General features: G+C 44.8%; 1 protein-coding gene across 1 annotated transcript; it reads left to right on the top strand.

Moving 5' to 3' along the window:
* Nucleotides 1-201: 201 nt before the first annotated feature.
* DMRT3 (doublesex and mab-3 related transcription factor 3) lies at nucleotides 202-11,848 on the top strand. Its single transcript, XM_083816382.1, has 2 exons — nucleotides 202-824; nucleotides 6,654-11,848. The coding sequence occupies exons 1-2, from the start codon at nucleotides 386-388 to the stop codon at nucleotides 7,616-7,618; spliced, it is 1,404 nt and encodes a 467-aa protein (XP_083672508.1). The 5' UTR covers nucleotides 202-385; the 3' UTR covers nucleotides 7,619-11,848.
* Nucleotides 11,849-23,456: the final 11,608 nt, after the last annotated feature.

Below are 23,456 nucleotides of genomic sequence, written 5' to 3'. Positions count from 1 at the left end.
CTCCGACGAAGGGTGGGCAGCGCCGCTGCCCCGACGGCGGTGCAGAGGAGCCCCCCAGCACCCCTCCTTCCCTCCGTCCCTCCCTCCCCGCGGGTGGGGGGCGGAGGGGGGCGGGCGGGGGGCGGGGGCGGGCAGAGGGGGGCGCTGGGCTCGGCGGGGCGGCGCGGGCAGCGGCAGAGGCGCTCCGGCCGGCGGCAGCGCTCTGCCCGACGGTGCCACCGCGGCGGGCCGGGGCCAGGGCTGGGGCCGGGCCCCCCGCAGAGCCCGCACGTCGAGCCACCCGCCTCCTCTCCTCCGTCGCCCCGGCCTCCGCCCTCCGCCCTCCACCCGCTGCCCCCTTCTCCGCCCCGGAGCCGTCCGGGCTCCCCCCGCTCTTCCCGCGGGCATGAACGGCTACGGCTCCCCGTACCTCTACATGGGCGGCCCGGTGTCGCAGCCGCCGCGGGCGCCGCTGCAGCGGACGCCCAAATGCGCCCGGTGCCGCAACCACGGCGTGCTGTCCTGGCTGAAGGGCCACAAGCGCTACTGCCGCTTCAAGGACTGCACCTGCGAGAAGTGCATCCTCATCATCGAGCGGCAGCGGGTGATGGCCGCGCAGGTGGCGCTGCGCCGGCAGCAGGCCAACGAGAGCCTGGAGAGCCTCCTCCCGGACTCGCTCCGAGCCCTCCCGGGGCCGCCGGGCGCCGCCGAGCCCCCCGCGCCCCCCCCGGGGCCGCCGCCCTGCGCCGGGCCGCCGCGGGCCCCCGCCGAGCTGGCCGCCGCCGCCGCCCTGCGCTGGGCCGCCGAGCCGCCCCCCGCGCTCCCGGGGCCGCTCCCCAAGGCAGGTGAGGCCGGGACGGGGTCGCGGTCGCGGTCCCCGGCTCGCCCCGGGGACGAGGGGACGGGGGGCGGCTGCTTTCCCCCCGCCCCGACGGGCGCCTTGGGGAGGGGAAGGTTGGAGGGGGGAAGCCCCGGCTTCCCGGGGCGGTGTTTGCCCGACACCCGTCGGGCGCCGAATGGGCTGGGGATGTCCCGGTGCGGGTCCGGGGAGACCGTCGGGGGCAGCCGTGCCCTCGACGTGCCGCTCCTGGGCCGGTTTCTGCGAGCCGGCCGGGAGGGAGCGGGCACCCACCCGCACGTTCGTCGTTTTGCGGGTTTGTGTGGGTCGGCGCGGCGTAACGAGGGCCGGGGTGCGATGGGGATGGGAGGGCGAGCTCCGGTTTTCTCGGCGCCGGGCTCCCCTCCCGCTCTGTCCCGGCACGGCTCGACCGCCCTCCGCCCCTCCCTGTCCCCTCGAGGGCAGCATCTCCGCCCGCCGTTCCCCCCGGACGGGAATTTGGGGTGTCCCCCTCCCTCCCCACGCCCCGGATTTCCTCCGGCGGCGCGGAGCCGCTCCGCACCGCTCCCTGCCCCGGCAAAGCGCCGGGAAAAAAATCCGTCTTGGCTCCTTCCAGAAAGTGAAACAAATAAACTTCGCCAGCAGGATATAAATCTGGCGGATAGGAACGGTATTGACTTGCACGCCCAACTTTTCTCCCCCCTGATATATGAACTTCCCAGCTTAAAAGATTACAGTAATCACGGGAGGACAGTGTAAATCGAATCTGATAGCAATAACTTTTGGGGAAGGTCAGGCTCAAGTGAAATGTTACCAAGCAACAGGCATTTTGTTTGCAAAATACAATCAAAGCGTATTGATGAGAAATTCTTCCCTGCCAGCCAGTCAGCACTTTTTGCTAACAGCTTCACGGGCGAAAAAGCGGAGCAGGTCGCCATAAATCAAGCCCCGCGGCGAGCGGGGGGAGCCGGGGCCCGGGGCCCCCGAAAAAAACACCGCGAGTGGCGCAGACTTCGCCCCCAGGCTCGGTTTCGGCTTTTGGGGATGTAGGAGATGGTGAGACCAAGCCAGAAATTTGTTTTACGAATAAAGGAAATGGCGAGGGCAAGGCAGAAAATTATCTCCTCGAGGGGTTCCCTTGTCGTCCGCCGCCAGACGCCGCTTAACCTGATAACCTGCTCGCTTCCAGCCAGCCCGAGAGCTGGGAGCACAGGGCAGGGCTTACTCTCTCTTTTCTCCCCGCTACGTGTACTAAAATCGTGCTCAGACAGATGAGAGGACGTAATTATTTCCTCCCCTAGCCCGCCCTGTTATTAGACCCCGTATTCCAGTCTCCTGGAAGGTGCCCCTGTACGGGGGAGCTATTTCCCGACGTGCTTTAGATTCAGATCCGTTTATTTTATTTCTTCCTGCCGGAATAGGTCCTTTTGGTGGGACAGTTGGGAAGTTCTGCTCTGTGCAAATGGAGCACCTACAAGCTGCTCCTACTGCTCCTGCCTGTCCTAACCTCCAAAAATTCCTTCCCCCGATGCTATACTCACACACTTGCATCTCTCACACGAGCGCGTGCTGCATTTCTCTGTTTTGGTAACAGTCATCAAGGTGTGTAAGCGATTAATAGAATGCTGTATTGAGTCTTCTGCTAATTTCAGAGTAGGCGTCTTAATGCAACACAGTGACAAGCCTCCTGGGAAGTACCTGAGACTTGAAGACAGGGAAGAAAGTCGGGAGCAAAACTGTTCTTGAGCCAAAAAAAAAAAAAAGAAAAAAAAGGAAAACAAAACAAAACCTAAACAAACAAACCATCACCCACCCAAAACCAATAAAAAACAAAACCAAAACAACAACAAAAAGACAAGAAAAGTAAAAAACGACCAAAAAAAAAAATCCCAACCCCAAATCAGAAACCTCCCCCCTGCCTCAACTCGTGAATTTTACAGGACCTTAGCTTTTGTGGCTTTCTGATATTTCGGGTATCAATCCATTCTAATAATAGAAATAGGGAAAAGAGCAGATGTGTTTGGGCTCCAAGAAAATCTGTGTTGCAGAAAGGGCTGTCCTAACAATCAAACGGCAGAGCTGTTTAAACAGAGAGTCAGCAGTGGGAATATCAAGGAAGCAAATTTGGATCCAAAGCATTAGACCAGGTTTTCCAGGCAAGTTATTAACTCGAAGAGAACAGTTTCTCTCTCTCACCCATTTTACTTTACTTGGCCCTTCTACAATATTTGCCTCATGATCCTTAGTGCATAAATCCTAAAGGAAAAAATGGTGTATACATTGCCACAAATTTGTAGCAGCTTAGTTTATCAGTGTATATTTTACAGTGAATATATGCAGTTCTCCAGCTGTACTGCTTCGTGGGTTTCATTTGTACAGCATCTCTGTAGATCTGGGTGTGTATCTGCATGCGTGTTTTTTGACGAATCCATCATTTATACTAATGATAAGGCGATTCCCATAGATTCCTCAGAGGTGGCAAGGTGAATACTTGAACGCAGGCAATTTGAAGTAGATATTTATTATTATTTTTTAAACATAACTAAATGTCCTCTGAGGACAAGGTTTCTTTCTGAAAACCTCTAACGTCCTAGCATGAAGCGTATGGGTGGTGCGAAAAACCACCTTTGGCTAAACTCAGTGACTGCGTATGCTAAATACAAAATGAGTTCTTTTAACCTGAAAATACAGGTATTTGGGACTGATACCTGCCTGCGACATTTCTACATTTCAGCACCACGGGAGGGCATCTATAACGAATCTTCCCAGTCCGCTGGTTATTTGAGGATTGCTGTTTCAACCAAGCCGAAATCTCACCTCCGGCAGGTCGCGACTGTCGCCAGGACACGATTTTTTTCGTGCCGGGGGAGGCGGTGTCCGGGGCGGGGGCACAGCCAGAGGGGTCCGGGCGTGGGTGATGCCGACAGCGAGAAACGCTGCCGGAGGGGAAGGACAGACGGCAAACAACAGCAAAACCACCACCGATAATAATAATAATGATAATAATAATAAAGGACGCAACCCGCCCGTAACCCTCCCTGTGCTGATAACAGCTTTTTGCCAAAGTCGCGGAAATGCCCCCTTCTGCGGGTTTCTCCCCCTGAGCCGAGCGGGGTCTGCTGAGGGTCCCCGCAGTGTCCGGCCCCGCTGCTGTGGGGGCCTGGGCACGGACCGTGGGGCTGCTGGTGCTGCAGACACGGACTTCTGCAGGATGAAAGGTGGTTTTTTGTTTGGTTGTTTGGTTGGTTTTTTTTTAGAATCCGAATAATTCTTTTAGCCAGTCCTCGTGAGGGCACTTTTAAAGGTACTGAAAACTAAACAGAACGGAAATATCTTGAAAATAATAATTTCTCAAGATGAGGGGGTATATTCACCGTTAGGGAGAGCTCGTCGTACTCTATTTTTTAGTATATATTTTCTCCCCGGTGAGCGATTGTTACCAGCCGATAGGGATACTTCGGAAAAGCACGGTAGCATAGAAATGCGTTTACCTGCATGTGGTCCACTCGTTAATGCTGGGTACCATAGTGCAATCTATTTATATGGAAATTAGGACCGTCGTCTCCCTTAAATGCCCCTCTATCTGGCGAGGCAGGGACAGAGGTAATTAGCTGTCCTCAAGCCTGCCCGATAAGCCTTCGATGTATAAATTGTCCATTCATTCAGACATGAGTTGTTCTTAACATCCCAGCTCAGGTAATAAACGTGTGGTAATGAACATGTGACGGGATTAGGAGGGAAAGGTATCGTGATCCTCCTGTTTTATTTTTATTTTTTCCAATAATGGAAAAGCTATCCCTAGGTCTTACCACCCCCTCAGACGGATAATGTTACCGGCTTGCTAGCGGATGTTTCTGGCATTTCTTTTTGGCTGTAGGGCAAGACTGACACAGTGAGTGTATGAAGTGCACACGTACATTGCCTTCTTTATCATATGCCTACATTAAAAGCTGCTGCCTCTCTGTTAACACCGGACAGAGAGGGTAACCTATTAAAAATTGGGTACCCACCGTAGGTTACACATGTAAAAGAGAAGGGTGAGACATTCAGAAGGCTGTCTGTCTTCCTCAGCACCACTCCCTTGCTCATCCCCTGCAGCCTGAGGTAGCAGCATCCCACAGCTCCTTAGGATGGCCCATGGCTCCTTCCTGGCACCAGCCATCCTCATGCGGAGAACCTCCCCTGGCCATGCTGGCCGCCTGCTGCCTCTGCCAGGAGCTCCTAATTTATTTCTGGCAGAGGAATATGACTCCCCTTCTGGAGAGCACGGTGACCTCTTGCCCAGCAGAGGTTCACTCAGACCCTGACTCCTCTCTCAGTGTGCAAAGGTGGGTGAATTGCACCAGTAATGCCTTGTCCGTTCCTGGGGTGAGAGGGAGGCAGGACTGGGGTGGTGGGCAGTGAGGCTGACCCACTGGCGTGCCTTTAACTGACCTGTTTTCCTTGTCAGTCTGGCAGGGGTGGTCATGAGCATGTTTTGGAAGCCTTTGCTTACTTCATACAAGCTTCTGTATCTAGTTGGGCTGATGACCATGGGCTTGGGAAACCAAGCAAATGCTTGTATTGGTTTCTGCAGATAATATTTCACATAAGGGTGTTCAAAAACACTGTCCTGTGAACAAGTTAAGGCAGTCCCTGTCAATGTCATCTTGCACAGTGTCGCTTTCCCCAGATACCGATGTTTGTAAGGGAGATTGGTGCTGCACTGTATGAGGGAGGGCAGCAGAACAGCATCCTTGGAAAATGTCCATGAATAATCTCAAGCAAATACATTGCCCCCTTTGTGCATAAGCTGTGAAAGCTGTCAATCTTTTTTATTCTTTGATTCTTTCTGACTAGTGCTTTTATTTCAAAGGTTTCCATACTCTGGCCAGGCTTTACCAAAGTGACCAGAGACTTGGAGTATCTCCATTTTTGAGTGTCCTTCTCGCAACAGCATGATCAAGGGCTTGTTTTCAGACCTGTACTAAGCTCTTGCCCTTCGTTTTGAACACAAAAAACAAGGTACCTGAAACCAATGCTGAGGGAGGTTGTTGATTGTCCATCCTTGGCAGTATTTAAAACTCAGCTGAGCAGGAACCCAAGGAACCTGCTCTAGGTTTTGGGTGAGTCCTACTTTGAACAGGAGGTTGGACCAGATGCTTTCCAGAGGTTCTTTCCAAGAAAGATTTTTCTAAGTTTTGTGCTCTGATGATTCAAGGCATCAGCTGTGCTCAGGTTTGGAAGAAAAACCTGTGGTTCTTGCTTGGGAAAGAACTAGTTTCTGCAGAAACAGAACTGGAATACACTGATTTATTTGAACAGTTCTTTAACCTTGAGCCACTAGACACGATAGAGTGGTTCCACCAATGCTGTTGGACTTGCAGAGGGAATTCTCTTCTCCCAAGTGCCCCCTGAATAATGTCAACTCCCAGTCAGTGAGACTGTGCAAGTGAAGAATTATGATGTGAAAGTGCTGAAGTTCTTCTAAGAAAGCTTTCACTTGGGTGGCTTGTTGCTCTCTGGTAACCAGTGAGGGAGGATTGGTATAGCATATTTGATGAAGCACAAAAATGACAACGGCTTTTCTTGTGTGTGTGGAAGAATGAGACAGATACCTATAAGGAAACATAAAATACCTAGACCATGTCCAATTACTTTTCTGCAGTTTTGTTCTCATGAGATATTGCAATGACAACCTAACTTTAGCAGAATCTCTGTGAAAAATGTTTTTTTTTTTTTTTCCCTTGGATCTTGCTCTGTTCCCTTTAAGAAGAACGTATCCTCAAAAGACCATAAAGACCATAACAGCTTTTAGCCTCAGCTTTTTTGTTAACTTCTCTGCCTTCCTTTGCAGACATGAATGAGGAGCGGTTGGGTGATGCCAGTGGAGCAGACAATGCCGAGACCTACAGTGACAAAGACACAGACCAAAGGAGTTCCCCAGATATGACTAAAGCCAAAAGTTGCTTCACCCCTGAAAGCCCTGAAATTGTTTCCGTGGATGAGGTTGGTTATGCAGTTCAGAAAAATGGTGGTAGCACAGAGAGCCGTGCAGATAGCCCCAAGTACCACGCAGAGCAGAACCACCTCCTGATAGAAGGTCCCTCTGGGACAGTTTCATTACCTTTCAGCTTGAAAGCCAACAGACCTCCGCTTGAAGTGTTGAAAAAGATCTTCCCTAACCAGAAGCCAACTGTGCTGGAGCTGATCCTGAAGGGATGTGGTGGTGACCTGGTGAGTGCTGTTGAGGTTCTCTTGTCCAGTAGGTCTTCGGTGGCCAGCGGAGAGAGAACTTCTGCAGAATCAGATGGTCTTGTTTTGCCTTCCAATGGGCACATTTTTGAACACACACTGAGCTCATACCCTATTTCCTCTTCCAAGTGGTCTGTGGGCTCGGCCTTTAGGGTTCCCGACACACTGAGGTTCTCTGCTGATTCCAGCAACGTCGTGCCAAATCCTCTGGCCGTACCTTTGCAGCACCCTTTCCCTCAGCCGCCACGCTACCCACTGATGCTGAGGAACACTTTGGCAAGAAACCAGTCTAGTCCTTTCCTGCCTAACGATGTCACCTTGTGGAACACCATGACGCTGCAGCAGCAGTACCAGCTGCGGTCTCAGTACGTCAGTCCTTTCTCTAGCAACTCGGCCAGTGTTTTCCGAAGCTCTCCTGTCCTTCCTTCTCGCTCATCAGAAGATCCTCGGATCTCAATCCCTGATGATGGATGTCCTATTGTGTCTAAGCAACCTATCTACACAGAAGATGAGTATGACGAAAGGTCTGATTCTTCAGACTCGAGAATACTCAACACATCTTCTTAGACTGACATTCGACATGTGATAACTAAGTGATATTTGCAGTGCAGCTGAACTACTGGGCCCGAAGAGGAGAGATGTATACCCTATGAAACCCTTGCAATTGTATTAGAAAGTGACTTTGCTTGGTATTGTACTATAGCAATAAAGACATAACTTATTTAATTTCTTGCACTTCACTGGATAATGCCAAATAGCAATACTCTGGCTTTTGCGCTGAGTGTGTAGTACAAAGGAAGACTTTATGGCTATCAGTTACGGGACTCTGGAAGATTCGTAACAGAGACAGAAGCTCAAGGTCTACTTTGTTCCTTAACTCAGACAACTGGGGATATTTAACTAGAATACTTGAATGCTGTTTTATAAGAGAGAACTCCTCAGGACATAAGAAATCAAACAAAAGTAGTTCAATTGCAAATGGACTAGAACAAGGACAAGTCATCATCTTTGCATTGAAAGAAAAGGCTGAAGAAAGAATTATGCACATGAAACTAGCATGAACTGCTTCTGTGCTGTTTGAGCTTGGACACTTTTTAGAGAAATAATCTTAAGAGTTATTCTTTTCCCATGGCTAGGTTGAAACGTGTAATGTCAGTGTAAAACCAATTACAGCTGTGAATTGCATGAAGTGTATTGTGAAATGAACACAAGATTAAACATTGTCAGGTTAATGTAGCATGCTAAGGACTCTAGAAAAATAAACTAAGATGATGATCTTGGTTTATGTCATTTATATTGGGCAAATGACATTTCTGAGGATAGAGAGATGATTAATCCTCAGCTGGGGTTAAAATGTCTAGCTCCAGCAACTGCAGTCAAGGGAAGCCTGTTTTTCCCAGTCCAGGTTCTGCTCCCTGTCCTGTAGCTTGCAAATGAGATTAGGCAAATGTTATCATCAAGGAAGCTGGGCTCTCTTGGATGTGTGCTACAGACTCTTCCAAGTTCAGCTGAGGAAAGCAGAACTTGCTACAATCACAGCAATCAGAGAAAAAAAAAAAGGCTTTCCCAATGCTTCAGAAGCACCTTTTTTTCTTATACTATAGAAGTAGAAAAAAAGGAAATAGGATGTAATAGCAGGCCTTTCTTTGAAACAGTGTTGAATTAAATGGCAGCTTTCCTGCATCTGGAAAAGTGTTGACTTGAACATTTTATTGCATGTTTGCATGCATTGATTCCACTGCGTATCTTACATGTGTCAGAGTAACACTAGGAATTGCTTCTGATGATGAATGCCACTAAATTCGTTGTCCACTTAGAAGTTTGGTAAGGTTTTAGTGCCATTTTTTTCAACCATTGACAAGTGACCACATCTGCTTGACTGCTGACATTTCCAAAACACCACTCTCAGTGCAGATGAAATGGCTGGCAGTCCTGTCAGGTACATAGGTTAGACCTACCCCTCAAAACCAGTCGAGGTTGCCCTGAAGAGGGGCTCTAAAGCAGATGGGCTTTAAGACTGTATTATGTATATCAGGCGTGTTATCTGGTGTCATTGCTAATATGAGTGCCCATATTCTCATTTGGCATTTCATATTCTGTAATGTTTGTGCACCCAGTGAATCTTGCATTTTATAATGATATTGAACAAGCACAAAAAGAAGGAGAATAAAATAAATGATGATTTTATTTTCCTTGGGGGATAAATGATCAGAAAGATACTTTTTCTTTCATAATTTTCCAACCTGTTCAATCAACCTGTAACAATTCACAGGTATATGCTAGAGAGCAAAGACATAAAGGTGGGGGAAGGGAGGAAAGAAAATAAATAGCTTCCCTTATGGAAATGGAAAAAACATCTGTAATTTTCATAAATGCAAAATTACAGTTTTGTACTGACAGTTTTGCCTATATTCACATGTCACTTGTAAAAAAATTCATCTTCAAGTCACTCCAGACAGAAAAGTAATAGATAAAATAGGCTTGATCTTGCAAACAGAAAAGGATGAGGTGGTGAAAAACTGTGCTCCAACACAACAGAGAAATTAGGTGTGAAAGGCAAGATGAGGACAGGTCCAGGAGCTCTGGTTTTGAGCTCACGCACCAAACAGATTTCCCTCCAGCAGAGATCTTTGTCTATGCATCCCTGTAGGTTGAAAGAATTCTGTTTTGTTTGTTTGCTTGTCTGTTTTTGTTTGCTTGTCTGTTTTTGTTTGCTTGTTTGTTTTTGTTTGCTACAGAGGGTGAATCTTCTGCAGCAGGAAGACCAAACAGTGGCAACAATGACAGCTCATAGTGGTTTTACACACTATGGCCAGTGGATTTGCAGTGAACAGAAATTTGACATCTTGGAATTGGGACATATCTTTCAAAGAAAGGTGACCTTTGGCTACATTGGGGTGAACTGTTCTTACTATAAACACTTTTGGTGAAAAATGCAGGGTCGGTAACATGATTTTTGAATTCGATCTCTTTTATTACAATGTTCTCTGAAAAAAATGAAGAAAAAAACCACCACAAACCAACAACAAATAACTTTTTTTTTTTTTTTAAGGCATTATAAAATATCTTTTTACTGAATTCAAAATTCCCTTTTTGAAATAAAGTAAACCTAAATATGTTCAAAATCAAAAAAAATGCACTTTTTAGAAGTTGAACAAGAGCGTTTGTTTGACCACAGACAACTTCTGCAGCATTTCGGCCATTTACAAACATTAAACAAAGTGCTAAACAAGCAAACACAGAAACAAACAAACAAAAAATCGGATTGACCAGCAAAGATATCTCTGAAAAAAACACTTTATTCACCCGGCTGAGCTTCCAGGCTGGCACAAGTATTGTTTTTATCTCCCATCCACCATGCAGCGAGGACCCGGGTCTTTGCCTGTGGAAAATGCCCATTGGCTCGGGCATCGCTCATACACGCATCTTTTTTTCCCTTGCCTCAGCAGACATTGCTGAAAAGGCCCCTGAATGTCCCAGGCCATGCTCCTCCCGGCGTTGGTGACACCTGTGTGCGTGGCCGCCGCCTCCTTTCCCACGGCCGAGCCCAGTGCCGCAGGTGCGGCGCCCGAGCCCCGCGTTTTCTGGCTCCATCTCACGGCAGGAAAAGGTATTTTCGAGTCGGAGCAAACGCTTCGCGCTGCTGAAAGGAGACGCATTGGTGAACAGGAGGAGTGAAGCTGGAGGTACTGGTTGGGTGCTGAGAGACCACAGAGAAAAGAAGGAATTTAAGCGTTCAAGAAAGGTAGCTGGAGCCTGGCCAGGTTTCTGCTGGACCTTGAAGGGGTCCAGGGATCTTTATTTTATTTTTATTTTTATTTTTTCTGTGTGGTGCCAGAGCAGTGGTGGCTTGCCTGGAGCAAGAGAACCTCAACCCTTCCCACCGCATGGGTCCTGCTCCTGGGATACATGATGCGGGCGAGCAGGTGCCCAGGTGCCTCTGCAGGGTGCCCCAGGGCTGCTTTTTCTCCTGTTGGGCCGGTGATTTCACTGATCATCATGCACGTGTACACATAAACGGGGAATGGCACAGGAAGCCCTCTCTGCCTGCTGCTCTGTTTGCAATCAGCAGTGGTGCAGGGCCACCAAAAGAGGAGCAGAGCACTGCTCTCTGCAGAGGCTGACGGTGCTCTGCTTGTTCCCTGCTAGCTGACCTCTAGCTGTGACAAGGTGGATAAAAACAGTGACGGAGTAACCAGCAACAATCATAATTTCTCCCTCAGAGGAGTGCTGTGGAGAGCCCTAATATGATGCTCACATTCTCCAGGGGCTCACGTACCTGTGGAGGAGGGTGGGGTTGAGCATGGTACAGGGGGCTGTCCTGCTTCAGCTTCTCTTCTGCCATGCTTTGCTGCTGTTTGTCCTGCTCCCTGCCAGGGTCCCCGGCTTGGCTCCTTCAGGGCCTGAAGGGCCACCTCCACAACATTTGTTGGATGCTTGGTGAACAGGCTTACCTCACATTTGTGCTGACACATTTGAAAAATGACTTTGATTCTCTCAGTATACTGTTTCAGTGATTCATTCTTTATGTGCATTTACTCAGCAGACGTGAGTGGGGAAATAAGATTGATGCTAAATTTATATGTTAATTTTAATATTGAAGCTATCCTGTATTTGAAGAATAAGATCAATTCTTCAATTTCATTTCTTACGTGATATTGCATATTGTCATTACTGGAAAATAAAATTATTTCTGAATGCACACTATCCAAACTTCAATTTTAGTGGACATATAACTCTGAAGCATCATTCTTTTCCCTTCCCTATAACCAACTAACTTACTACAGTATTTTAACATTCCCACACTAGTCCGCCACTGGAAGATAACAAAAATCAGTCTTTCCTCCCTAAACATGTTTTGTTAATGTGCTGCCTGCAAATTTCTGCACTGTCACAGGCAGATTTCCAGCATGACTCAGCAACTCCCACTGGGCTGTTGCTTGCACACTACAACAGAAATCCCAGTTTTGAGAGTAGCATCCCTTACTAATGGCTAATTCCATTCATTTTTAGAGTAACAGAGTACTGGAGAGTGATAACCACATCTACATGCCAAACATACCTGCAAACTGTATGAATCCTGACACTAAGTGGAGGAACAAACTCTTAAAGCAGTACCAGGAAGCAGATCTCGTAGAGAACAAATACAGAGCATCACATGCACAAAAGGATTTGGCATCTACAGAGGGAGGTGTGCTTTGAAGAGGTCTGCTGCCAGAGAGCAGGCCCTCCTGAAGCTGCAACAGAAAAAAAAATAATATTTACAGCATTTTTGGAAATGTGTTTGCAATTTTTTTCTTCAGAATCTGTGCAGGAAATTAAGATAAGGTGTGGATAACAGGAACTGTCACAAGCTTATATCCCTGGTCTGCTTACTGACCTGATGAAGATCTCATAGGTCAGTTTAAATTTCAGATGTCTCTTCCTTTCCTTGAGACAAAGACAACTGCTACAAGGATTTCATGGTTTTTACCTGAGGATTCTTAAGTGCTCTATAAAAATTTAAGCACTGTGTAAATATGAGAGGACAACATAATATTTACCAGAATGCATAGTATAAGATTTGGTTTTTATTATTTTTTTTTCTTTCTCAGAGAAATCTAGGCATGACTTTAGCTTTTCAACAGTTGAACAGCGCCTGCAAGCAGCAAGAGCACCTCCCCTGAAAGGCTTAGGCCAGGATAATCCTGGGACATCAGCCACAGTCATGCGATGACAAAATCATCGTGAGTCCCAAAGTAAACACACTTCAGGTTGTTTTCATCTGCCTTCCTACTCCTGAGCCTATAGACTTCACATGTTCCAACTCTTTCCTCTGTGACACCCAGATAAATAGAGAAAATCTGTATTTTAGACAAAACTGTACAAATAGCGCCACTTCTTTTCCCTAAAAGCACTGAGACAAACACACACACACACACACAAAAAAAAAAAAAAAAAAAAAAGAGGAAAAGTAAGGAAGCAGAAATCAAGCAAAGTACAAAGAAGTCCTGTCTTTATTCTAAATCTCTGTGACCTGACCTGAGCTGCTCAGGGGGGTCAGCAGGCTCGAGGAGGACCACTGTACCCCTGTCCCTCCCGGGTGGGTGAGCAGGCAGGGCAGGGCTCTGGCAGTAAGCACTTCAACCCAGCGCTGCAGCCCCCTGCCCGTGGTTAAGTGTCACCACGGGAAGGCGGTGGCAGCAGCGTGATGGCTAAGGCAGCTGCAATAACTAAAGGAAAAAGTCCCTTTCCTGCACCATTGTATGCAGAGGACACGAAAAACACCTTTCAAGGAACATTTTCATTAGGAAACTTGTCCGGCTGCCTTGCCCACATGTTGCTGACATTCCTTTTTGCCACACTGAGTATAAACAGCAATGGGCAAGATTAAACTCCATGTATACAAAGAAATACAAAAGAGGCACACTGAAAAAATAAATACATAAATAAAAAAAATAAATAAAAAGAAATACAAAGAGACATAATAATTCCTTGTTACCTGTCCAATTCAGACTTTTTTGTCATTTAAAAGGGCTACATGGCAGATGCGATGAGGGATGCCGGAGCTATCCTGATAGGGCATTATGCCTGAGGGGATACTGAAGTAAAAATTTGGGTTCTTATTCTCACTCACTAACAGCAGTCTCCTGGAAAATGCTTCAAGCTGTTCACATGGCAAAACAAGCATCTTGTTTTGGGAGCATCAGCTGACAGGTTCTCACATTGAACCTGACCTCAAAGCCCAGCAAAGCAAGGGCAGTGCTTCATGTCTGGTACAGCTACATGTCACTGGAAAGCAACACTGACTCAAGATGAACAGTTCATGAGCTATACAAAATCATTCTACATGGCACCAAACAATTTCTGGGAAGCTTTAACATCCTTTAGAGATTTGGCCCAACTCACAGCTCTCACATTTTAAACTATGTCACTTAGTCACTAATACACTTATTGTCAGCTGTACGTGTTTTGTCCTCACGTCTCTGCAATTTCTATTTTTATAAGAATTTGCAAGGGTGTAAACAAGAGGAACATTTGGGCATATGTTTTTTATTGCTTTTACCTCCTTTGCCAAATTATTCATAATCAACATTGCGGATTTTGAAAGAATGGTCTGGAGTGGTTGTTTTACTATTACTATTACTATTACTATTACTATTACTATTACTATTACTATTACTATTACTATTACTATTACTATTACTATTACTATTACTATTACTATTACTATATTACTATATTACTATATTACTATATTACTATATTACTATATTACTATATTACTATATTACTATATTACTATATCACTATATCACTATATCACTATATTACTATTACTATTACTATTATTTTCCTGCGGGAGTGAGATGGGAGTTTATTTTGAGTTTTTGTCAAAAACACAAATACTCCTTGGGCAATATTTCTGCTCCTTGGGCAATATTTCTGAGTGTCCAATGGGAGAAGGGTGTTCCCATGCATACCTCCTTCTGCTATTCCCCCCTGTTTTAAAGCAGAATAGCTGTCAGTCACTGCAACCCCTGTGAGCAAATGGGAATTGGGCTGGGGCTGGAGCTGATTTGTAGAACTGTGGTACAACTGCTCATAAGGTACGAGGGAGGGGAGAAATTTTTATCACTGGTGGCTTCTGGGGAGATGTGCTTCCCACGGCCCAAGCCTGTGTTGCCAGAGGCAGCGTGTGCATTGCTGTTGCCCTGAGAAGGGAGCGGAGTGCTCTACAGCAGAAGGCAGGAGGTGAGACGGGCTAACCTCGCTGCCTGGCTGTTCCCATTCCTTGCCCCTGGAAAGCTCACCGCATGAGGTTTTAGTAGGCTCGTGTGGTGTATGGGTATGGAAAGCTATGACTAATTCCCCAGATGATTGGTATATGTTTAACATCCAAAATCTCAAGCAAACATTCTGCTTTTTGAGTTATGATCTGGCATTCACCCATTTCCTGATGTGGCCATCACTGCTGGCTGCTTTTTAACAGATTTTTGCTTTTTCTGCTGTCGGTCTGGCAACAGGAGAAATAACTGTGGTTGTAGGTGTGGTGAAAGGCAACACAATCACCACCACCCCGCTCGTGGTGGCGGCACTCTGGCTCCTCATCCCCTCCTTTACAGCACTGGTCTTCCAGTTGGTTACACATCCTGAGGCCTGAAGGCACTGGCCAGCAACCAGTTACGGTGACCTGCTCCTAATTCATTTGCAACTGATTAAAATTAGTGCCTGAAGGTAATTTGCCTGTTTTTTTTTGTTTTGTTTTGTTTTGTTTGTTTCACCAGCACTCTCCTTCTCCCCCCCCCAAAAAAAAGAAAACAGTGTACAAACAACCCAAAACCAGAAACCAAAACACTGATGCCGAAAAACTGGTTTGTGACCCCAGTCCTTCAGCTCAAGTCTCCCTCCTCCTCTTTCAGCTGGCAAAGCACAAGTTCAGCTGAAAATGAACTGTGCGTACAAGACATTTGAGAGCTCCTTGGGAAATGGGCTGTGTTTTTCCCTTCCAAATGTCTGGAATTGCAACTGTCTTTGAGTGCATCCCTGAGAAGAGCTTAGAGGAGATGGAATTGGTCTCAAATGACCGCAACACGCGTTGTGCAAGCACACGTCTAACCGAATGCTGTCTCACACGGCTTGACCTGGACATCACAAGCGTGCCCCTGTCCCGCAGCATTTCGGCAGGCTCCGGGCGTTATTTAGGAGCGGAGGAGCGATGTTTCGGGCGAGGAGGGTACCAAACCGAGGGCGACTTGGTGCCCCGGGCTCCTCGGCTCCGGGCTCGTTCCGTTTAGCCGATGGCCCCACCTAGTGTCGCTGCGCTCGCAGCACGCCCCCCCCGTGCCTCCGGACCCCCTTCCCTCGCCGTCACGGCCCCCCCGCTATGAAGTCATGGCCATGACGTCATAGCACAGGGGGCCCACCCTGCCCTTTCCTAACCCCGGGGCTGGACGTGGCGCCTGCTTTGCCCGGCAGCTCGACGGACGGGGGGGCACCATCACCTCCCCAAACCTGTCCCCCGTCCCGTGTTTTTGCAGACCCAAAGGCAGCTCCACAGGCTCTCAAGCACAGGGGAGAGGAAAATAGATGGCTCCTGCAACACGCTCTGAAAATCAATAAACAGGGATGGCAGCGTCAGGCTCTGCTGATTGAAAGCGACTGGTGCTGTGAACTCCTGGAAGAAGCACTTCGTAACACCGAGCTGCCAAATGTTGCTCACGGTTTCACTGCTGGCAAGATTTACTGTGTGGACTGATAGAAAATGCATTACAGTGGTTTAAGGCATGGGTGCCGACTGCCAGGTCCTCTGTCAAAAGAAAAGCAAGTCTTTTGGCAGAACATAAAATAAAACTGAGCTGTTCTCCAGTAGCAATCCAGAAAGACCTTTGGATTATACACTGTCTACATAATTTGTAAGCAAATACCCAAACTATCAAAAGGGAAGATAATATCTTTGCCATCTTTTTTCTTTTTCTTCTTTTTATTTTTTTTTTCTTTCCCCTAAAGGCATGAACTGACTAACATTATCTTCATCATTTCCAGATCACTATATCTGAGCCTCTTGAGATGTCTCCTCTGTGCTTTGGGTCTGGTAACCAATTATTCTGCTGGACCAAACATCGTGGAGACCTAATGGTGGCCATCAACAGATGGTGAAGACGTTACAGATAATTTCCAACCTTTGCTCCCACCTAGCCCCATCAGGATGCTGGTCAGAAGTGGAGCACATGCTTTGAAACTGGAAGTGTGCAAAAGGAGTCCATTCCCTCCTGCCATGGCCATGTGCTAAAGATAGTTTATATGTTTATATGTCCAGGATTGGATGTAAGTCCCTGGTAAGGACCTACACCTTCAGGAGACTAGGGAACTTTGAGGCACTTCAGCCAGTGAATTGCTTTCACCCATCCAGTGAATTGCTTTCACCCGTCTTTACAGTGGGTGTTATCAGAAAATAGGAGGAGATCTCAGCTGAATCTCAGATGGCTCTTTCACTGTTAACTTCGGGTTCATCACCAGGGACTGCAATGATGCTCTCTTATGCCTAATAATGTAATGGTACATTTGAATGAACACAACTAACTGAGAATAATGTGGGTCTAGAATGTAAGTACAGGATGAATTTTCCCTGTCATTTATGCTGGGAGTTATTTATCTTGTAATATTCTTGAGGGACAGTTATCTGGTGGAGAAGAGGTATCTTTTAACCCTTTGAAAAGTTTCCTGTCATTCCTGGAAGTAGTCCATATCTGTGCCTAAAGTTATGTCCAGAAATCACCTCAGAATGTGTAACCATTTCTCTTACTAAGGTGATGGAGGAACTTGCAATCAGCCAACGCCACTTCCCTGCCCAGAAGAAGCTAGCTGGCTGGCTTTCTTCTTGAAGAGGGACACAGCCAGTTTGATGTGGTCCTTGCACAAAGATGACCTAGACCTTTATTTTTCAGTGTACTAATTAAATCAGTCTTGTGCTAAAACTGTTTCTTGTAGCACTCCTGTTGCCTTCATCTTGCTTAACCCCAACAAAATTCCTATATAAACTAATGTAACCTGTGAGGCTGGTACTGTTCAAGTGGTTATCCAGGAGGCCATTTTGACAGGTAGAGGTCAAAAAAGATGTTATCCTGTGCTACCACATTTCAATTACTACACATATTTTTTATTAGTGTAGGTCAGCTTCAACCAAGCATATTGCAAGACTACCTTAATCCTGGCTGGGATCAACAACATCACCACAATGGTGATATTGATGATGATGATTATGATGAAGGGAAGCCAAGGGCTGAGTCAGGATTTACACAATTAGGACTTTCCTTCACCACAAGGGGCCCCTGTACCCTCTGCTTCCACTGGTAAAAGAACTGGAGGCAGGAGTAAATCAAGTCCGTGGGTGTGATCCTTGGGTTCATTTTCCATTGATGAAATGAAGCAAAGCAAACAACAGATACAAACTGCGCAGCCTTGGAGGTTCTGCATATGAAAAAATATTATCTGCTCTCTGGAGGTACTGGCAGGTTTTGCACTGAGACTGTGGGTTTGGTGTCACATTTGATGTGAGAGCCAGACTGTCTTAGTGTATTTTGGTTATATTCTATATGATATTTCAATTTCTTCAAAAAACAAACTTCCTATTTCTTATTTTCTGATGTCATCTTTACTCATTAACATGCTAATTGCTGCTTACTAACCTTTCCAGTTGTGTGATGTCAAAATCTGGAGGTAGCTTTTAAACAGATCTTCAAATACCTATATATGGACTTCTCAGAGTATTGGGACATTTTCAGCATATGTCTGTTTCACTGTGAACAGGACAATTAGCTCAAAACTGAACACAATCAGATTATCAACATCACTATCTTGCTCACAGACACACAACCATTAATAATGGCCTTGGAAGACAGCTTCATTGGGAACTACCAAAGTCACCAAACTCCATCTAGTGGGAGAAAATCAGAAAGAAGCAAGAGTACGCAGTACTGTCCACTCCTGTATGCATACATTTTAGACATGCATAAGCCATGCACATACACACACACAGAATTTGGCCTTTAACTCCTCTTTCACAGAAAATAAAAGATGTCAAAGATGTTTTGTTTATTTCACTATGAAAAGCCCCTTCCCCTTCCTCGCAACCCCCCCATTAGCTATTAGCCAATGAGTCCAGAGATGTCTGGTCTGTGATATACATGTGCGATGTGCCTGCTTTTTTACCAGAGGTCCTCCAGTGCTTAGATCTCCTCTGAATTCTGCTAGCTGCTTTTTGATATGAAGACGCAAGATTTTTTCACAGTCAGCTCTGACTTAGACATTTCAAGCCTTTTCTTTTCTTTTCTTTTCTTTTCTTTTCTTTTCTTTTCTTTTCTTTTCTTTTCTTTTCTTTTCTTTTTTTCTTTTCTTTTCTTTTCTTTTCTTTTCTTTTCTTTTCTTTTCTTTTCTTTTCTTTTCTTTTCTTTTCTTTTCTTTTCTTTTCTTTTCTTTTCTTTTCTTTTCTTTTCTTTTCTTTTCTTTTCTTTTCTTTTCTTTTCTTTTCTTTTCTTTTCTTTTCTTTTCTTTTCTTTTCTTTTCTTTTCTTTTCTTTTCTTTTCTTTTCTTTTCTTTTCTTTTCTTTTCTTTTCTTTTCTTTTCTTTTCTTTTCTTTTCTTTTCTTTTCTTTTCTTTTCTTTTCTTTTCTTTTCTTTTCTTTTCTTTTCTTTTCTTTTCTTTTCTTTTCTTTTCTTTTCTTTTCTTTTCTTTTCTTTTCTTTTCTTTTCTTTTCTTTTCTTTTCTTTTCTTTTCTTTTCTTTTCTTTTCTTTTCTTTTCTTTTCTTTTCTTTTCTTTTCTTTTCTTTTCTTTTCTTTTCTTTTCTTTTCTTTTCTTTTCTTTTCTTTTCTTTTCTTTTCTTTTCTTTTCTTTTCTTTTCTTTTCTTTTCTTTTCTTTTCTTTTCTTTTCTTTTCTTTTCTTTTCTTTTCTTTTCTTTTCTTTTCTTTTCTTTTCTTTTCTTTTCTTTTCTTCTTTGATACTTATCTTGAACTCTCTTGGTTTCAGTCAATGCTAGATTATTTCAGTGTATTCTATCAGAGGATGAACTGTCAATCAATCAGCCTGGAAAGTGAAGCTAACACAAAATACATCAGTTTGTTTGAAATTTTCAAATGACAAACATTTGTAGTCAAAACAAAGTGTCTTCATTAATGCTGAGTGAATCTAGTGGAATTAAGATTTTCCTAGGGTATTTTTCTCTTCATGCCAAACAGTCCATGTTACAATCTGCCTGTGCAGGTGCCCTTTTAGTGGGCACTGTGCCTAGAAATCCATCCTCTTTACCTTAAAAATATCTTGGCTGCACAGTTCTTTGGGACCAGCTAAGGTCTTGGGTATGGAAGCAAAGGAGTGGTAGTGTGGGTTTGATTTTCTGGTGGGATGTTTCTCAGCTTGTGACAAGCTGCTTTTATTTTTTTTTTTCTACTACGTATAGCCAAAACGCCTGCTTAAAAGAGCCTGCCTTTGTGCTTGCTATTTCTGATAGTACAGCTGAACAGGTGAGTGTGTAACAGCCAGTCATGCCCCATATCTAAATTCACCTTCAGGTTTAGATATCTACATAAGTTAATGCAAGTTGTATAAACTCAGCTTTGGCACTATTGGTCTTGGCCGTGGACTTTTGATGCTTGGGCTTGAATATCATGCTGAAAGTCTTGGATGCACAGGAACAAAATAATAGCTGTTACCCAGAACATTAGAATACAATGAGGAATATAAGCTTAGGCATATCCAGTGGATGCCACAGATGTCAGCACCAGCAAGCCAGGTGCTGAGAAAATCCCAGTGAAGAAGACAAGTAGTTACAGGGATGGACCAAAGCTGTCAGGGCAGGAACAGCTAGGAGATGGCCTGGACTCTCCGTGACTCTTTTTTCCCAGCACAAACGACAACATTTAATGGAGTGTAAAGAAAAACCATGGCATTCAGTTTTGTGTGTTACTTCTAAAAGTCTTCATGTCTGGAGCAAATATGGGGATCGGCCCGTCAGGAGGCCTTGAGCTGAGGAGCTGGGGTCACCAGTGCTTCTTGTAAATCTCTCTTCAGCTAGTCCCTCCATTCCAAGAGCACAGGAATTTCCACTTGTCACCACTCTTCCCTTGATTCCTGTTGTTACTATAGATACTGGAAGAACAAGACTCATTCTGTTCAGTAACATTTCTTTTATTATGGGAAGAGTACACAACAACATCTTCCTCCCTCTCTCCCTCCATTCCCCAAAGCAACTCATGTCATGAATTTTGGCAAATTGTTAGTATTGGGCAAGATAGTGTTAATGCCTAATTTAGTGGGTCTTATTTGCTCCAGCTCATGTGCTTTGTGTTCAGGACAAAGGCAGCGCAGGATGCTCATGGTGGTCTGCTCTGGACTTATTTTAGGGCATTGATGAACCTCTTTTTGTGTGGAGATATTCAAGACACCATCAATTTGGAAGACAGTTTCAGTGGAGAAGCTGGTTTCCCTTTTCCAGCCTGAAAGAATGATAAGCAAGGCAAGCAGCCTAAGTGCTGTTTCTGCTTAGAAAAGAAATGTGCCTTGCTCTGGCACGTTTTGAGTTTGAAAAAGATCTAAATCTTACAGAGTGATTGTATTGCTTTATGTTTACCTCATTCTCAGGTCTTTGGCTGACCCAGAGGCTCATCAAACCTACATTTAATAAAACAGCATTGCATTACCATGAAGTGAGTTCACCATGTAACACTTTTTGCTGGTGTACATAAAATGAAGACTAAAGCAAGGACAGTAATACTTTGGATGTAACCTCAAGTGAATTTCCTTATGGACTCCACTGCTGAGTGTGGTGTTTTCTGATATTCCCATTAACAATAAAATTTTTTGAACACATCCTCTTTCTCATTCAGTAGTGATATTACACTAAGGTACAACACAGAGGGAAGTGTATGTTACCAAAACCCATTCCTTGACATGAGCGTCAGTAGGTTAACATTGTTGTAGGGGGTTTGTCGGGGAATCTAGTACAGATTATTTTACCACAAAAAGCTTTTCTCAAGATTTTCCTCCATGCTGCATAAAGTATTGATGTTCACACAAAATAAATCCTCTCACCTGTAAGTAAAATTCTTTCTTTATGAAAGGTGGTCTGTTTTCGAACTATCTTTCCTCTGCTCTGATTTCTGACTCTGTCACTTCCCTCTAATAAAGTTTCTTCTTTACAATGCTTAAGGTACCTTACAAGGATAATGCTGTGTTTACGACTGAGCAAAATTTGCAGTGGTAAAAGTTCTGATTCTTTGTCATGGGGAACTGAAAATAAAACACTGGAAAATGTAATAAACAGATGTTCTGCCTTCCATAGGAGTTCCCAGTTTCTTCAGTATTTATATCCCAGAACTGTCCCTTTCTTCCCATGATCAAGGCTTCAAGGCTTTTTTATTTTATTTATTTATTTATTTATTTATTAGAGATGTGCCAAGCCATAAAGACCATTTCAGCCTCTTTAGCTGTGTCTGTTACCTTTACATGTGAGAAGCAGGAAATGACTGCAGAGCACAGCATTCTGCAAAGGATTATGAGTGGACTTGCCTGCTTGTATTTTGGCATTGCTTAGAGGCTGCTGTCAGGTTTTAGGGCTGCAGTGTGCAAGGTTCAATACGAAACGCAAGCTTGGAAGCTTGCACTGCTAACATCACAGAGACAAAGGATCTGACTACAAAAACGTCTTTGCCTAAGAGAAGACTGCAAGAAGCAACTATCGTACCCCTGATTTTGATCATTCTTGACTGATGTGCCAAGAGGTGGCAAAGTGATGTGCAGCACCAAAGTGCCTTGCCACATGCTGATATGATTTCTCTATAATGACAACAAATCGGTCATTCATACCAGCACATCTGGCTTGTTCTGGGTGTGTTTGTGGTGGTTCAGATGTTGACATGGTCTGGCAGCAGAAAGGTAGACATCCTATCATGACATGCTGTATATTGTAGGACCTGACATAGCCCTGATAAATATCCTTCTAGATATTGTTTTTGATTATCCCAGATTGCCCGTCTCTTAGCTTTGTAGTTGCAGAAAGCGCCACTGTTAATGGTGTTTTTATTCACTAAAAAAATGAATAAAATCAAGGCAGTCCTTAGAGTATGGTTGTAGTCAAAAGACTGTGAAATTAATATATTGAAAATATTTTTGCTCCCAGAAAGTCAAGGAGTGTCCAAGTTTAGCTTTCAAGTTAAAACAGCGTTTCTTTTTGATTGCAGGTATGGCAAAATCAGTGCAGTGTGGGAAAATCCATAGAGCATGCCTGCTTCATGTGGCAATTGAGAATATGCTAGGCTTGTTTGAGACAGTAGCTTGAACAAACAGGAGGCTTTCCTTCTGCAGGTACTTCCACTAAACTGAACACAGTACAAAATGGTTTGTCCACAGTTAAGGTCAATAAAACCAGGAAGACACACATGGACAAATCCAGTTCAGATACACATATTTAACCCAAATGGTCTCAGTCAAATTACACAGGCATAACTCAATATAAAAATATGGTCCACAGAGTGCGAATAATTCAATGACAATCTGGAACTGGTTTTGTTGCTTCTTTGCTTATTGTAACCATCCTCTTGCATTCGTATTTCTTGGATTTGCTACACATACACTTGGACACAAGGCCAACTTGTGTCATTGTAATTATATCAACTGCTACTGTTGGCATGCTTGGCTGCACAAACAGTTTGTATTTCTAGCTCCCATAGGTTCTGCTGAAAACTAAACAAGAGGAATATCAGGCCAGCATCAGGCCCCTGGCTTTGCAAAGTCCTGCTCTGCTAATTATTAATTCCTAACAGCTATAATTGGAATGCTGAATGATAATGCTGTGCATACATTCAGGACACAGAAACACTGTAGGATGTTTGCCAAAATTAGCACTGCAGAATTCTTGGTGCCTACTGAAG

The sequence above is a fragment of the Anser anser genome, assembly GCF_964211835.1.
Source record: "Anser anser genome assembly, chromosome: Z".
NCBI lineage: Eukaryota > Metazoa > Chordata > Aves > Anseriformes > Anatidae > Anser > Anser anser.
The sequence above is the reverse complement of the archived record's forward strand: the minus strand, read 5'-3'. Positions and strand labels throughout refer to the sequence as shown.

Coding starts and splice junctions, on each gene's coding strand:
- DMRT3 (XM_083816382.1), top strand. CDS start 386: ATGAACGGCTACGGCTCCCCGTACCTCTACATGGGCGGCCCGGTGTCG. Junction 825..6,653: donor GGGGCCGCTCCCCAAGGCAG/GTGAGGCCGGGA, acceptor CTTCCTTTGCAG/ACATGAATGAGGAGCGGTTG.